The 15,934-nt window shown below is 37.2% G+C and overlaps 1 protein-coding gene across 1 annotated transcript in view; it reads right to left on the bottom strand.

Annotated features, from left to right (window-relative positions):
- LOC116331839 (astrotactin-2) overlaps positions 1–15,934 on the bottom strand; it is a 273,527-nt gene that overhangs the window by 113,987 nt on the left and 143,606 nt on the right. The window contains exons 9-10 of the mRNA XM_039615109.1: positions 15,826–15,900; positions 13,414–13,551 (exon numbers count right to left, since the gene is read on the bottom strand). Of these exons, the coding sequence (XP_039471043.1) occupies positions 13,414–13,551; positions 15,826–15,900 (213 nt within the window). The remainder of the gene's footprint in view (positions 1–13,413; positions 13,552–15,825; positions 15,901–15,934) is intronic.

Genomic DNA, 15,934 nt, shown 5'->3' on the forward strand with positions numbered 1-15,934 from the left:
TATGGAAAATAATTGGCACATTTTTCTTGTGGTGCAGTATTATGGTTCACTGACTGACACATTGGGACTGTCTACTTTGCAAATTTAAAATGTTTCTGACACAGTGTGGCAGTAGCAAATGACTCACTGTCCTCGCTGTCACGCATTCTGAATGTTAAATACAAAACTCTACCAAAATAGCTCTAATAAGAAACCTGTTTTATCTAAACAGTTTTATCTATTGCATCAGGAGTTTATTTTATTTATTTATTTTTATTTATTTTCTATAGGTTGTATCTAAATATAAGGTATCCGTCCAGCTACATGCTGATCATTTTATTAATGGTCATATAATCATGTATACATATGGACCGTTTGATGTGAACTTTCACAGCAGCTGAACGTTTTCACATTTCTTTGTTTACTGGTGGTACATTTTCAGATATTTTGATGCTTATAGTCGCAGATAAGTATTGTAGCCATTGGAAGCAGTAATATCCACCGTCAGTCCTGCGCAGCTGTCATTTTTTTAGAACACAAAGAAAACAAAAAGAAAGTTTAGGCACAGTATTTAAATGTGTTTTTAATTAGTTGACAAAAACACATGGGTTAGCCAAAAATGACTTAATTTGTGCTATAAATTGAGCAAAGCAGTCGACTGCTTTCTTTTCTTTTGTCTACCTCGAGTACAAGAACGCCCACACATCCTGGATGCACATTTGAACGGAGGAGGAGTCCATTCGAACAAACTTAGATCTCGTTCTTACAACGAAAGGCGCCTGAACTGCGTCAACTGTCTCACTGTGGAAGAGTGGGATGTGAAAGACGAGATGTTTAATTGTTATTATCCAGAGAAAGAGCAGCAGGCTTGAAGAAGACCTCAATCTCAACTCTCCATATTGAAAGTTTAATTCTTTTGGTAAAAAAAGGATTTTCAAGTGAGGGAATAGAAAGTTAGAGCTTTGCCGAATATATCCAATATCTTTGAACATTATGGTCAGGTTAATTATTTATAACTACTCCTTACTCCTTCTGGAGGGTTCATCGGGGTGCCCATTTGGCCTTAGGCACTGGGATTCTGACGTATGATTCTCTGCACACTAAATATATACACAGATCCACGCAGTCCGAAAACCAACCAGGAAACAAGATGTATTTTTCTTTTACACACATTTAGTGTGCTGGAATTACTGAGAAAAAACTCACGCGAATGTTATATAATCTATACCTCTGGGACATGATGTCACTAAACGCACTCCACATGCCTAAAAGAGCCTCACGTTGCCTTTTTGGTCATTTTTTTGTTTGTTTGTTTCTTAAGCAATCTCTTTCTTAAGAAAAGCAGAGCAATGATTATCTACTTGGGGCAAGTAGATAATTAAGTTCCAGAGCCAAGGACCCTGCAAGTCAAAAGGTGGGATCACCGCAACACCTAATCGGCAAAGAGTAGACAGCTGTTGTCATTGGAGAAAATGGCAAAGAAGCTTGCCATTACAAAATAGAATTTAACAACCCTTTGCTGAAGGTGCCTAATTTAGTGTGTGAAGTTGAGAGGTACCAACAAAATGCAGTTGGGCTCACCATTATTCACAGCTTTGGCTCTGGAACCAACTCCTTGATAGACGGTGGACTCGGTCCTACACAGGAATTGTCCATCGTGAGATGTGTCAGATCGATGTGGGTACTACTGACAAATCACCGGCTGGGTGCTGCACAGTTGGACTTTCTCCAGGTGGATGTGAGGGTCACCATCATGTGGCTGCGTAATGCAGAGAGAAAAACTATTACAGCTGTTTGCGCATATGCGCTTATTTTTTGGATGGTAAGTAACAAGGATTTTCATGAACCGAAAATCCAGGCCAACAGTGGAGAAAGAGTTTGCCAAATTGCAGCAGGAGCTAAATGGTATATTTATTTCATTATATTTTGGATCTTAAAAATGCATTTATGCATATTACAAATACAACAGCATCAAGAGTGCTATAAAGTTATATGTTACTGTCACGGTTCTGGGTCCATCGGACCCAGTATTTTGAGTTTATTATGTTTTGGTTTATTTTTGAATGATGGATTTCTTATTCTCTTGTATTGCTGATTATGGTGGTGGTGGTGATGATGATTACTTGGTTCTTGTTTCTGTTTATTTGTGATTAGGATTTGTGTTCTCATGTTTTGTGTGGGTTTAGTGCCAGGTGTCATTTTCTGTCTGTCTCTCAGTGTCGAGTCTGCGTCTTTGTGTTGGGTTCATGTTTCCTGTTTTATTGTGAAAGTCTTTGTCTTATGTTAGTGTGTGCAGCTTGGTTCCCCTGTCTCGTCAGCCCTGATCTCTCCCAGCTGTGTCTCCCTTCTGTTGCCCATTCCCTCATTACTACCCTGTGTATATTAGCCCTGTGTTTGCCCTTGCTCAGTGTCGCGTCGTACCCTCAACTAGCTGTGTGTTCTGTTTCCAGTGTTCCTTGTGTTTAGTCATCTGCTCAGGTTTAGTTTTGTTTTCCAGTGTTTCAGACCTTAGTTCCTCTATTCCGTCTTTTGTTGTCTTTTTGGTGAGTTTAGTTAATTCAAGGTTTTTTCCCAGCAATAAAGCTGCGCTTTAAGTTGAACCCCCGTGTCTGAGTCCTGCATTTTGGATCCACCTCTCCTGCCTGCCTACCACACAGCCAACCATGACAGTTACAAATAATTAAAACACTCTTGCTGACTGGGCCTGTTATCCTTGGATTGGCGTTTCAGTTTGTAAAGCTTTGACATTTTTTTTTTTTTTTTTTTTTAATTTTTGCAGAAACTGTAGTGGTTGAAGATATCTCTATAGCACTTTTTATGCAAGCATGTAAAGATGAGCCTTTTTCCCCATCCACTAGACCCAATAACCCTTCATTTATGAAATGTAGACCTTGCATAACATCACACTCATCTTTAGTGGGCAGTCTGGATTAAAGGGCATGGTTGGTTATTAATAAAAACTGAATTTGTTGGATGCACATGCCACACTCCTTAGCAGGAAACATGAGTCACCTTGGATACTAAAAGACGCTCTGCTTGTTCAGCTTTTGAGTGAACATGGTGTATATGCCTGAAAAGGGCAGTAGGTGCAGATACATGGTTTATTTTGTATACCGAATATATACAAGGTAGGTAAATAGAATTTAAATTTACATCTTGTATGCTTCCATTATGCAGATCTATCTGCGAAACTGTGCAAAACTTTAGCCAACCCTAATTTCTTTATATTTTACTTGGAAAATAGGAAACAAGTGCAGCAATTTCTTTATGATTTATTGAAACATGGTCAAACATAAATTGGAATGCAGTACATAAGACAAAAATGAATTTGTATAATTCAAGCGAGTTTGAAAGTCAATATTTGGTTTACGCACCTTTATTTTTCAATATATCCTGAACTCTCTTAGCCAAGCTTCTTGTAATTTCTTTAGGTATTCAGAAATAGTTGTAAACACTCACTCTTCTACCTCTCTCATCACTCATCACTCCATTATACCTGTTGTCAGTGATTTTTCGGCCAGTTTGGCATAACTCAGTCTTTTCCTTTCGTTTCACTCCCTTAGCTTCTAGATAGCCAACCTTTCCACTGATACCATTTCCTATGAGGCATTGAACAGAAAAGGGAGATTGATCTCACATGTCCTGTGTCAGGTCTTTGCTCGATTGTGTCCTATTTCTTATGGACATCACATTCAGATACTGCTCTTTTGCTTTTTTTATGCCTGCGACTTGCCACAGTTTCAGTTTATAGGTCTTTGGGAAAAACCTCGTTGGCGCAAAAATACCATTTTATGCCTGTCAAACTGAGTTATCTTTGGCATTTTTTGTTGATTTTGAACTAAAACTGGTTCAATGACATCTTATTTATGCTCGAATGATTCACAGGTTGGCAACAGGTGGCTTAGCAAACAAACCAACAAGCAAACGAAAAAGACATTCCTGTGAAAATCGTCAGTTACTGGACTGAACATGAGTGAAAAAGCAGTCAATGTCCAAAGAAAAATTTCAAAAGATCCTCAGAAAGCCTGGGGAATTATTGATCTGGTTTTGTGGAATCAAAAAGAAAAGAGTGGGGCTCAAAACTTTTGCACACCAATTTATAGACACACACACACACACTACAGATATTCTTTTACACACAGGTAGTCATACAGTGAGAAAGGATGAAGTTTACAACTAAGACAGTTGCTCAATGTCAGTGTCAAGCCTGTGTAATTGCTCATAGGAGAAGGGTGGGTAGCTCCTTGCTTCTGAAGCCAGAGAAATTTAGTACTGTTACTGTACTGCACTAAAATGTAATTAAAAACAAATACAGAAAAACAAACAAACAAACAACCAAAAAGAGTTTTTCTGAATTAAAAACACCACGTGGCATTCATAGCATCAGTTTCCTTCTGCAAGGTACTGAAAGCACTGACAAATGACTCCTTAATTCAGACGAAAACAGAGGGTGAGTAAGGTGAGGCAGATAAAAATAATGGGTTACCTAAGTTGTGAGATGCATGCTAACCAGTTCTCCTTACAGACTTAGTAAATAGCAAGTTTAAAAACAAGCAAACAAACAAAAAATGCATGATACAAGATGAACCAGAGACAGAATTTTTCTTTGGTATTTCATCATCTGTCTTCTATTAGTCAATCTGAAGAAATCTTTGTAGGAAGTAGACAAGTCAGAAAGCCAGTTTTGAATGCTCACGATCGATCATGACTCTAAGGTGCCACTGTATGTAAAAACAAAGAATGATCTTTTAGTGGAAAACACAGAACAGGTTCAGGAAAGCAACAGTGTTTTGGTGCAAACAGAAATGTAATTTAAAGCGCTAAAACTCTTAAACTCTAAAATGCCACAATAATATTTAGAAAGAAAACACATTTTCTGCAGCCAGGTTTATTTAAGATGGAATGAGGTGAAGTGAAAAGCATTCCTGCGATATAAAATTATTTTTGAAATCATGGAGGGTCAGTCCTCTGCGTGAAAGACGAGAGAAACCACCCAGCTTGTTCATAAAATGCAAAATCCATCATCTGTGATAATACTGGGGAGCATTAGACCTTACAGCATGGCTAAATTGCATATTACTGTGCAGATGATGATTTTTTTTTCATTGAAAGCCTTGCTTATTTTAGCAAGATCCTGTCAAACTAAATTTTACACATACTGCATTGGCTACAGGAATAAAGCAGCCTGGGTGGTAAACTGGTCTGCCTGACAGACAGGCCTGTCAGGCAGAGAACGTGTTAAACAAGTTGATGTTAAAACAGGTGTTTCCCACCCCCGAGTTTTAACAATTGCTAATTATAAATTTAATACAGTGTTTCGGTGATTTGTAAATCATTTATATCCAGAATCTGACATTGTTTGATTTCAAAATCATTACCTAATCAAGATCATGTCTTTTGGCATTGTGACTGTTGCCTGACCCAGAAGCCCAATGATTGCAACTAAACACTGACTAATGTACTTGTTATTAATCTCTCTCTCTGCCTCTTGCTTTTCCTGATGATGAATGACCAGGCGACTCTGCTCAAAGTTAGAGCGCTACTCCAGCATGATTACACAGCCCGTTATTGGTCTGCCCCTGCACTTGATTAATGCTCTTGCTCTGGCTCTCCACAAATATGCTGACTCTCATCAAGCACTTTCGACATTGAATAGAGTGCATTTTCTTTGGGCTTTGTGTAATCACTGAGGAAAAAATCTAGTCAATGAAAAAAGCAGGTAAACGTAAGTGATAAAATAAAGATTGATGCATCAATTGTTTGATTTGACTATGTAGTTGTAAAACATTTTTTGACGTATATTTGGAGAGTGTGGAAGTGAATTTATGTCCGTTTTTCCATTGGCTGAAACTCATGCAGTTGTATTGAATTATTGGCAATGGCACATTTTGATGGTTCACTTGATCATGGTGAGTGAGATCATTAATCACTAGGCTTGAGGTGTCACCAGCTACTCAGAGCTATTATTCCTTATTGACAAAAATCCTATTTTCAAGATCAGTTTAGAGGCCTAAATCATTTTGTATTTAGGTTTCCGTGAAACATTTATGAATACTGACCTCGGTTAAATAAAAATCAGTAGAAATGCAATGCAGGATAACTGGGTAGCTTTAAATTGCAGTAAGTGAGGCAGTGAGTCGGAGAATTGACTTTTAAATATCAACAACTTACAAAAAACAAAAATATGACAATGTGAGAACTGAATAAAAAGACCTGTATGTATTGAATGCATTGAGCTAAATAAAAGGATCAACCTAAATGTCAACGCTGAGTTTTTGATGCGCTAACAAGATCAAACACTCAACTCAGCAGAACAGTGCAAAACAATCTTTAGGCTTTGTACATGGATCCCAGATTGAATGTTAATACTATAACATGTGTTTACATTAAACAGAAACTAGTGATAAAGACAGTCTTTACTAATAGCTAAGTCACCATTTGTACTTGTTAGTTGGCTCACACAAATAAGTCCATGTAGATAAATAAATTAGTATTGGCTCTTATTTTATGGCTTTATGAATTATGTGCAATTTCAAAATGTTGCATGTACTGTACTTACACCTTTCGTTCTTGCATAATGAATTTTATTCTAATTGATACTAATAATAAACCAGATCTAAGAGCAAAGAAATATAGAGAAATATAGTATTGATATTTGCCAGAAATAATCTTCCTTGCAGTGTCTGGCTTTAAATACCAGGGACTATGTGAAATAATTAAAGTTTAACTATAATAGGGCTAAAGGGAGAAAAACTGAAATAATTTTTGATGGTCTTATAGACAGTTTGGTGTAAAATACAATATAAAAACTCCTTTATAGATGAACAACAGAAGGAGTTATTTGCTTTCCCCTTTGAAGTGTGCATCACTTGAAACTACCATAAATATATGTACTGAGGGAGAAATCAGGAAGGCTCTTTAATCTGTTTCTGCATCAACACTCTTTGTTGCAGTGTATTGATATGAATGTATGTATCAAACATTCCAGCAACATGCTGTATTTTAAGTCTTGTGTCATTAAAACTCACATGTGTTTTATTGTCAACAGCGGTGGGCTATAATGAATTTTCAGTTATGTGTACTTGAGTTTATTCTTGTGGAAATTTTTTACTTTTACCTCCTCCATCACTGGAGCATATCGTACACAAAGGGATAAAAGAGACAAAATTGTACAACTGATGTATCATTTATAGCGCTACACTAGGGCCAGAATGAGTGCAGATGTCTCTAAGTTGTGGTCACAGTACTTCATCATCTTGCTAGTGATACTGAAGAGGAATTTTTGTAATTTCAAATGTAATGTTTCTATCACCTTAACAAATATCAGCAAACATACAAACTGTCTGTGTGCAATCTGTCGCACAGTGTGTTGCTAGCTAAAAATACAGCTGCTATATTTGCCTGGGACAGAAGAGAATGAGCAATAACTTTACTCAGAGATGGAGAGAGATGTTAGAAAGACAGAAAGTGAGAGGCAAAAGAGAGTCTGATATGAAGACAGCATAAACACTAAATTAGTAGGGGATGTAACATCTACTTGCATATTGCTGCCTTCAGTTTATCTACAATGAGCAGTAAAGCTCAGAGCAGCAGGAGCGCAGGTTAGCTCATCACATTATGCACACAAAAAACTACTGCAGTTACCAACAGAAGTTATTACCTCTGCTAAGGAAGTTATGTTTTTGATAGTGTTTGCCTGTTTGTGTGCATGTCATTACGTCTGTAAGCACAACAGCTCAAAAAAGCTTGAAGTTGATGTTATCAATGGCTTACATCCACCAAGATCTTCAAGGCCAACTTAATGATTTATTGGTTGAAAATTAAAAAAAAATCTTATAACTTGTGTGGTGTGTATTGGTACCTTATAGAAAGTATAAAGATTTAAAATATGTCACAAGGTCAATAAATAGATTGATCTGAAGTTCACAGTGAAATAGATATAAAAGATATAAAATGACAATAGGTTTATAGAATGACAACAACACGATGGCATGAGTTGCATTTCAAAGATGATAATCATTTAAATATATAACTTTGATACATATATGATGTTCCTATATAAGTATTATTTATTCAAACATTGAAATTAATGCTGCACATGGATTATAGCCACATAAACAATGATACTCAAAATAATGTCAAATATATTCAAATGAGTTTCAACAGGACAAACGCCTGCACTTTGCACTTGTTTTCACTGCATTACAAACTTCCTAAAATGTGTTTAAAAGTTACAAATAAATACTTTCCCAGAGAGCGAGCCGCTTTGGTAGAGGTGTGTGCTTCCTTATTGCTTCTTATTGCGAGTTGTGTTTTCCTCACACGAAGCCACTACAACTGAAGATACAACAAACCTTGGGTACTCCCTCCTGCTGAATCCCAGTTTAACACTTGACTATAGTCATTTTGCTGTTTAGGCATAGAGGCAAAGTCACCCTCTACAATGTAAGGCTGAGAAAATTGAGCTGTTGTTTTTTAATTTTCCTTCACTGGTTGTGTCCTGCATAACAGATTCAAGATGAGTACATTTATTAGAATTACAATTTAGATTGGAATAACATTTGTATTCTGATTTACTAATATTACTGCACTGATAATATATTATCCTAAAATGCAGGTTAGCTTTGTAAAAAAGTAAATAGCTGGTAGAAATGTCCTTTAAAGAGATACTTGTTACTTTCTTATTTAGAGTACTGTTAAGAGCCTGTACTTTTCACTTTAACTTAACAGAGTATCTGAGTAAAGACTGTCTATATTTTTCCCACTTTTGTGATGAGAAAATGAGAGAAAAATAATAATAATAATAACAAAAAATAACAAAACTCCCACCCACACAGATACACACAGAAAAAAAGAACATGCCATTACCTCTGGCCAAGATTGGCCTTGACTTTGCTTATCTGAGGCAGCACTGCTCATCGTGCCCTAATTTGCTTACCCATAAGGAACAAAAATGAATTACTCTGTGATTTCGATGCTCAGTCCCAAGGATATCCAAAAGTTATTTGTCATTGTATGAAGGAACACAAGAAATAGAGAAATAGTAAGTTTAAAAAAGAGAAAGACGCCTAAGTGATTTAGGATATTATAGCATGAAAAGGTATGTTCAAGTTGACACTTACTATGACTGTCACTGTATACTGTATATGTCAGTGTCTGTGAGCTGATTGACAGTGGTATAATGGAAAATGGAGACGCATACTTTTAAAAGTCAGAGCTACACTACTTTTCACCACTTTCAACATCAACATGTCTATCATGACTAACTGACTACATCAGTGCCTTCACAAGCACTTAAGGAAAGAACATCAGCAAGAAACCCCAAAAGCTCCCACGGGACTTTGTCCCACAAAAATGTTTTGGATAATGAGCTGCCTGCATAATTCATGACAGTGTGACAGGTTGTTTAGTTTCCAGTGGTTATGAAAACTAATCATAAACTAAATACAGCACATCGACTTATTATTCTAGGGGTTATTTCAAAATTAGTCTTGGAACATGGAAAATAATGTTGGATGGCGAGTCTAAATGGTTGTGATTCTATGTGTAAGCGTTAATGTGTAATACTGTATGTCTTAGATAGTACATCTAGAAGTTAACAACAACAGCTTACATACTGAGAGGCAGAATGTGCATTCCAAAAGCAGCTATAGGAGTAATTTCAGGATGTGAAAATGGCACTTTCATGTAGTCACATTACACCTTAAGTTACACCTTAACCTAAATCGAACCCCTGTGCTGCAAAGTAAACAAAAGCTAAGCTCCTGCTCTGTCTGAAGTGTTCAATTTCCAACTAAAATTGTGCTTAACCCACCAAGGTCTATTCATCATGCAGTAACAGTGGCACTTAAGTCAAGAAAAACAAAATGCACAAAGGAGATAATTGCTTTAAAATAATTGCTTTTCCTCTTGGCTAAATGGAAAGGCTGATCTTTCACGATTCAATTATAAATATTCAAAATCTGATCTGATCAGTGTGTGGCAGAAATATGGCTGTAAACTGTTTTTGCTCTACAAAAATATCCTGTTTTTTTTTTTTTTTTAACCCACATCACTGATTATAGCAGTATTTCAAAGTAAATGAAAAACCCAGGCTAATTAATCGAGAAGCATGCTCCCGCTTCCGTCAAAATAAGCATGTGTACAATTGCCTTGGGATTTCTGTGCACCTGAGGCAATTTCATAAAGCCTGTGAAAGACAGATTTATGCAGCAATGTATAAAATTTGTACTCTGTAATTACTCCAATTTAGAGTTTTTGTATTACAAAACAGTTACTTGAAAATTTGATATCAAAAACAAAACTGCAGAGATGGTTAAAAACAAAATCCACCAGTCAGATAAAGTGAACATTTTCTGATGTTTATCAGGTTATTTTTTTCCATTTATGGGTTGATTTCTGTGGTGCAGTGTTACCTGTGACACTTTCAGCATACAATATAGGATACGGCTATAGGAGCTTGAGAAATACTAGAATGATCAGACACTTTTTTATAAGATTAAATGGCTTTTTACAATGTTGATGTCATACACATGCATAAGACAAAACTATTATTCAAATGTCAAGCTTCTGAAATTATATAATTAACAAAAACAACCGAACAAAAAACTTCCTTTTGCAGTGAACTCTGCTGCATTAGCTAATTTTCCAGTTTGCCATACCTTATCAGAGCAACAGAACTGCCACAACAAACTGAATTTACAATCTGTTCCAATCCAGCTGACATTAAAAGTTAGCAGACATTTTCCCTAAAATAATGGCTTTCAATTACAAAAAAAAAAAAAGGGGACTAGACCTGTTATCTATGCACAGTAAAAATGTAGCAATTTTAATCTGAGTAAAGTTTTAAATTTAAATTTAATTTAATAATTTAATTTAATAATTTTTAATAATTTATTAATAAATTTGTAATTTAAAATGGCTCAAATAATAACATTTACCACTGGCAACAAACAAAATTTTGTCAGTCAAACAAACTTGACTACATAGTTGCCCTGATATACTTTATCAAAGCGGTGTAACAAAGACTTGTAAATTGTAGCCACCGAAGAATAATTTTCCCTTGAAGGTTAGGGTTAAGGTTAGAAATAGCATCATGCATGTGCGCATCCTTGTGAGTGTACATGTATATATATGCACTTGCAAGCATCTGCACAGACAGCACACTAACACAATGCTAGCCAAGAACCCAGAGTGACGTTGTTAGTGAAACCTGAGTTGACGTACACATTTTCACCAGCCTAGCATGCTTTAACTACTTATCAGAAGTTCCACATTGGTGTCATATTATGAGATGATGGAACCAAAATGTGAACTGCAGACATTTTAGTTTCAAATTGTCAAAAGTCAAAAGCATAAGCACCCGGTGTGTGAAGTGACAAATTTTACTTCAAAATGTTTTGAATGGCTAAGGGATCATGAATGCTAAAGATGTGATATTTCATTTTATTTAAATTAATAAGCAAACTGAAGCTCAGAAGGGGTTAAAATGTGTTCAAGAATTATCCATCCATCCATTCTCTCCCACTTATCCATTTCAGGGTGCTGGTGCTTAATTTTCAGCCATTTTCAATTGTGAAGGAGAAAAGGTTTCAAACTTGTCCTGGCCTTAAACCTCATCTCTCTAGTAGTAGTAAATGCATAAAAATAAGGCATTTATGAAAACACTGAATCGAAAATTGCTTCCTTGGAAAAGCCTAAAGTTACAGTTTGGTATTGAATATTACATAACATAAACTATATACAAAGTGTCTTTGAATGGCAGGGATGCAGAAATGTGTGCATGTAGCACAGAGCCATGGCTCAGTGCCTGAGTGTCTAAATGAGTCTCACAGGCCTGCTTGAAGCCATTTATAATTCTTAACTTGTTTGATCTGCTGCTCACCACCAAAAATCACAAGCAGAAATTTTGGACTTTTAACTGTATTTTCATACGTCTTACAGCTTTTATGTACTTTATTAGTGTAGTCATGCATTTGCCTAACATAAGAAAGATTCATGGTTTGTACCAGGGAGTGTACTTTTTTGGTTTTTGAAGGTAGAAATACAGGAATAATGATTATGTCATGGTCCTGGGTCATATTGACCCAGCGTTCTTAGTTTTCTTGTGTTTTTGTATTTTGTCCTTTCTTTATTCTATGGTTCCTAGGTTGTTCAGTTTAGTTTATTACAATTCCCCTCATGTCTTTACCCCCTGTGTCCCCCTCCATGTATCTGTGAGTCCCCATGCCTTGTTTCTCCTCCTTGTGTTTTATTCGATGTTTTCTCCCCTCGTTATGTCTGTGCTCTCCCCGTGTTCTCTCCTCCCCTCCTGTCTGCGCCTCTGTGTACTTCCTGTTTTACTTTGACATTCTCCCGTCAGTATGCGTCATGTGTGTTTGCTCCTGCCCTGTCTCGTTATGATTATATGTGTCAGCTGTGTTCCCATGTCTCTCGTTATCCTTATGTGCATTTATGTCCGCGTCCATGTCGCGTCCTCCCTCTTAGCTGCGTGTGATTCTCCCTGTGTCTCCTGGTGCACATTATAATTAGTTTTTCCCAGTTTAGTTTTGTAATGTTTGTACGATCTGTTTCCCAGCAATAAAGCTGTGCTTTTGAGTTTAAGTTCCGTTCACGTGAGTTTGCGTTTGGGTCCATTCCTGCCTGCCACACAGCCCAAACATGACAGATTAAGAATTAAGAATTGCAATTAGCTAAACAAGACACACATACTTTTTTATACAATTAGCTAAAAAGCACATAGCTGAAATAATCAACAGAATACACTGCTGGTGCCACTGAAACACTACACACCTGATATACTGAATAATATAAATATCCCTTGTGATAGAAAATAGCTCAAAATAATCTTGTGTCACTGCACATGTTCAGCCAAGATGTAGATGTAGAATTCCATAAAGCCTGAATGTATTCATTCAATTATATTTGTTGTGTTTTATATTTTGATGAAGGATGTTTATTCGACCACTGTAGAGTTTTTTATTGTTTTGAATTGTTTCCAGTGGTAGCACCTTTGAAATGTGAGCAATGCGAGATGCTACACATCTAGTTTTTTACAAGTCAACCATACAAAACTATCTATTTGCAAAAGGGAGAAACAACAACTGGACAACAAAAGATGAATGAATATTGCTGGTCTCTGAGTGTCAATTTGCACCAGATGGTATCTGCAGTATTTGCAGGCTATGAAAAATTAGGCTATAAGATACTTGTTGTTCTCCATGAGTCTATCAGGTAAGCATCAGTCAACCAGAGACAGGAACTTGCAACAAAAGTACCTACGTGGATACTTCATGTCAAATAAACCAAAACGTATCGGTCTGAAGAAAACGTTGTGCCTCCAAAGCATTCTTAATATCTTCCAGCTGTACATTTTTGGTAGTGCGCCCGGTTGTTTCAGTTGCTGGACACAACTTGTTATTGAGTCAGACTGACCTGATCTCCCCTGGATCTTCCGTAACCAACACGTCTGTCTTACAGCTGGCAATGGGGTTGATTGACAGTTCCACCGGTGGCACAACAAAGCTTTTGCTGACTGGCAGCCACAGCCCTTGGCCCAGGCTGTAGAATGATCTGTGTTGGCATGATCACAAGACATAAATGCCAGTTGCATTACCATCACATAACCACAATTTGTTTTACACAAAAGCACACACTGTGTGCAAACACAGCAGTATTTGCAGACAGAGAAACATGCAAAAGATTCTATGAAAACAACAATGAAACAATGAAACAACAATGAAAGACATGTTTAAAATATGAGATGTGTGGTGAGGGTCTCACATGTAGAATTTGATGTATGTTTAATACGGATCATGGGCAGTTTCTCAGATATTTGCATCATTTATTATGTGATAGAATAGAAGAATAAAACATATAAAGATATTTGAACACATATTAAAAAAACGTCAATGTAAGTCCAGTTCATTGCTTATGAATGCAGTTTATATGACCTGGTCAGGGTGTTATGAATATAATCTGATTTTGCCAGAGACCTTTCTTATGAGTGAAGATTAATAGCCATAACAGGCAACCCTGCAGACATGTTTCCAGGGAAAACACAACATCAGATATGATGATAGCAGAGCACATGGTTTAGCTTTGCATAATGCACTCAAATGCATCTGGACAGGTACTGTAGGCCACAAAATCCCAGAGGGCCTGTCAAGAAGATTCGCATTACGTATTTGCTATGAATCTTTCGTTTTACTTCGCATAAAAGATATTATTGAATTTCTTCATCATTCGCCACCATCTTTACTTTATTTAACTTTATTCCCAGTTAAATATTGCTGACTTACAACCCTTACAACCTGGCAAACTTGAATGGGTACAAGGTCTGGGCGGCTGTAACTTAGGGTGTAGAGCAGGTCATCTACCAATTGGAAGGTTGGTGGTTTGATCCCTGGACTGTTCCAGTCTGCATGCCAAAGTATCCTTGGGCAAGACATTGAAAAAGGTGGTGTGTTCATCAGTGTGAACGTGTGTGAATGTCAGACATACTGCACTTTGGCACAGAACAAAAGTGCTTGTATAAATATGGGAAAATGAGGTAAGTTGATTTAAGCGCTTTGGGTGCTCCAGTAGAGTAGAAAAGCACTATATAAGAACCTGTCCATTTACTATTTCCACACTTTTCTTTCATATGGATCACAGTTCCAAACATTAGCATGGGAAACCTTCAACTTGTACAAAACACCGCTGTCAATATATTGACTAAAATAACAAATCTCAGTTCTTAAAGACATTTGTTATGGGGCCCTCATTTCTTCATATCACAAGGTGGTTATTTTTTCATTGTTCCTTTTCAAGGAAAATGTAAGCAGCAACCCTGGTTTCCTATAAAACTCCCCATGTGTGAAAGCAGTTGGTTTAGCTCCTCTATTCACTGTCATAAGACTGTCCAGCTGAAGAGCACTAGAGTCTTTTCTCCTCCTCCCCAGAACAGCATTGCTAGAAAACCATTTGGCTGCTTCATCTTTACTCACTTTGTTGACTATCTGTATCAGCATGTTCACGGCTGAATCTATTTGTGTTGCGCAGCTGTATGTGTATGTGGTGTCCTTCGTCTTTCTTCTCTCGCAGACTCTCGGCTGACACAGTGCTTAATCCATGAAAGTTTAGTTGCTGCTTTTGTGTGCCAGTGATGCCCGAGTCCTATCTCCAACTTACTGTAGTGCTTTTAACTACTGAAAGATGAAACAGGGTTTTGCTTGGTATTTTGCCTTTAGCGCCTCATTTCTTACAGTGGACTTACAGTGGCTGGCAAACGCTGCAAGGTCATTGTGATAAGGAGTGAGATAACTGTGACAAAGAGCTGTTCCTACCTACGTATTGGAAGGGTAGAGAGCATGAAATCGAGAAAGATTTCACAAAATCAAAACTTTAAGCGTGCCATGCTTTAGTTACACAGTTAAGCAAAACTAAAGGGAAAATTGACCATATTGACCATTTTTTTCTTTTAAATCTCTATAACCAGGTGTACCCTGAGATTTTCACTTTCACACTTTTTGGAAAAAAAAAAAAAAGAAATAACACAATGACCACATCAAGGATGAGAAGTGTAACAAAAATGGCAGTAAAAGTATTTTAAAGGAATCCAATCAGGCCTGCTCCTTGGGCTATTCTCTACAGACTCAGAGAGATCCGCCATGGGGTGTATTTGTGTGTCCATTTGCCTTTGTCTGTGTGCACCTGCCAGGTGCTCATCTCCATGCTCTGTCACACTCATGCACACACATACAAGATGACACAGGAAATGCCACTTTCATTCCATTGAGTGTCCACAGAGTCCACAGATGGCCGGCACAAGTCAAGCGCTGAGGAGGTGCACCAGAAGGGTCTTACCTGAAGATTCTCTCCGGGGCCTGCTCTCCTGTAACTAGGTCATACCCTTTCTCCAAGTTAGCATATGGCCATGGACTTGACAGGGGAAAGACGATAAAGGAATGCATGA

The sequence above is a fragment of the Oreochromis aureus genome, linkage group 7, assembly GCF_013358895.1.
Source record: "Oreochromis aureus strain Israel breed Guangdong linkage group 7, ZZ_aureus, whole genome shotgun sequence".
In the NCBI taxonomy this organism is placed as follows: Eukaryota; Metazoa; Chordata; class Actinopteri; order Cichliformes; family Cichlidae; genus Oreochromis; species Oreochromis aureus.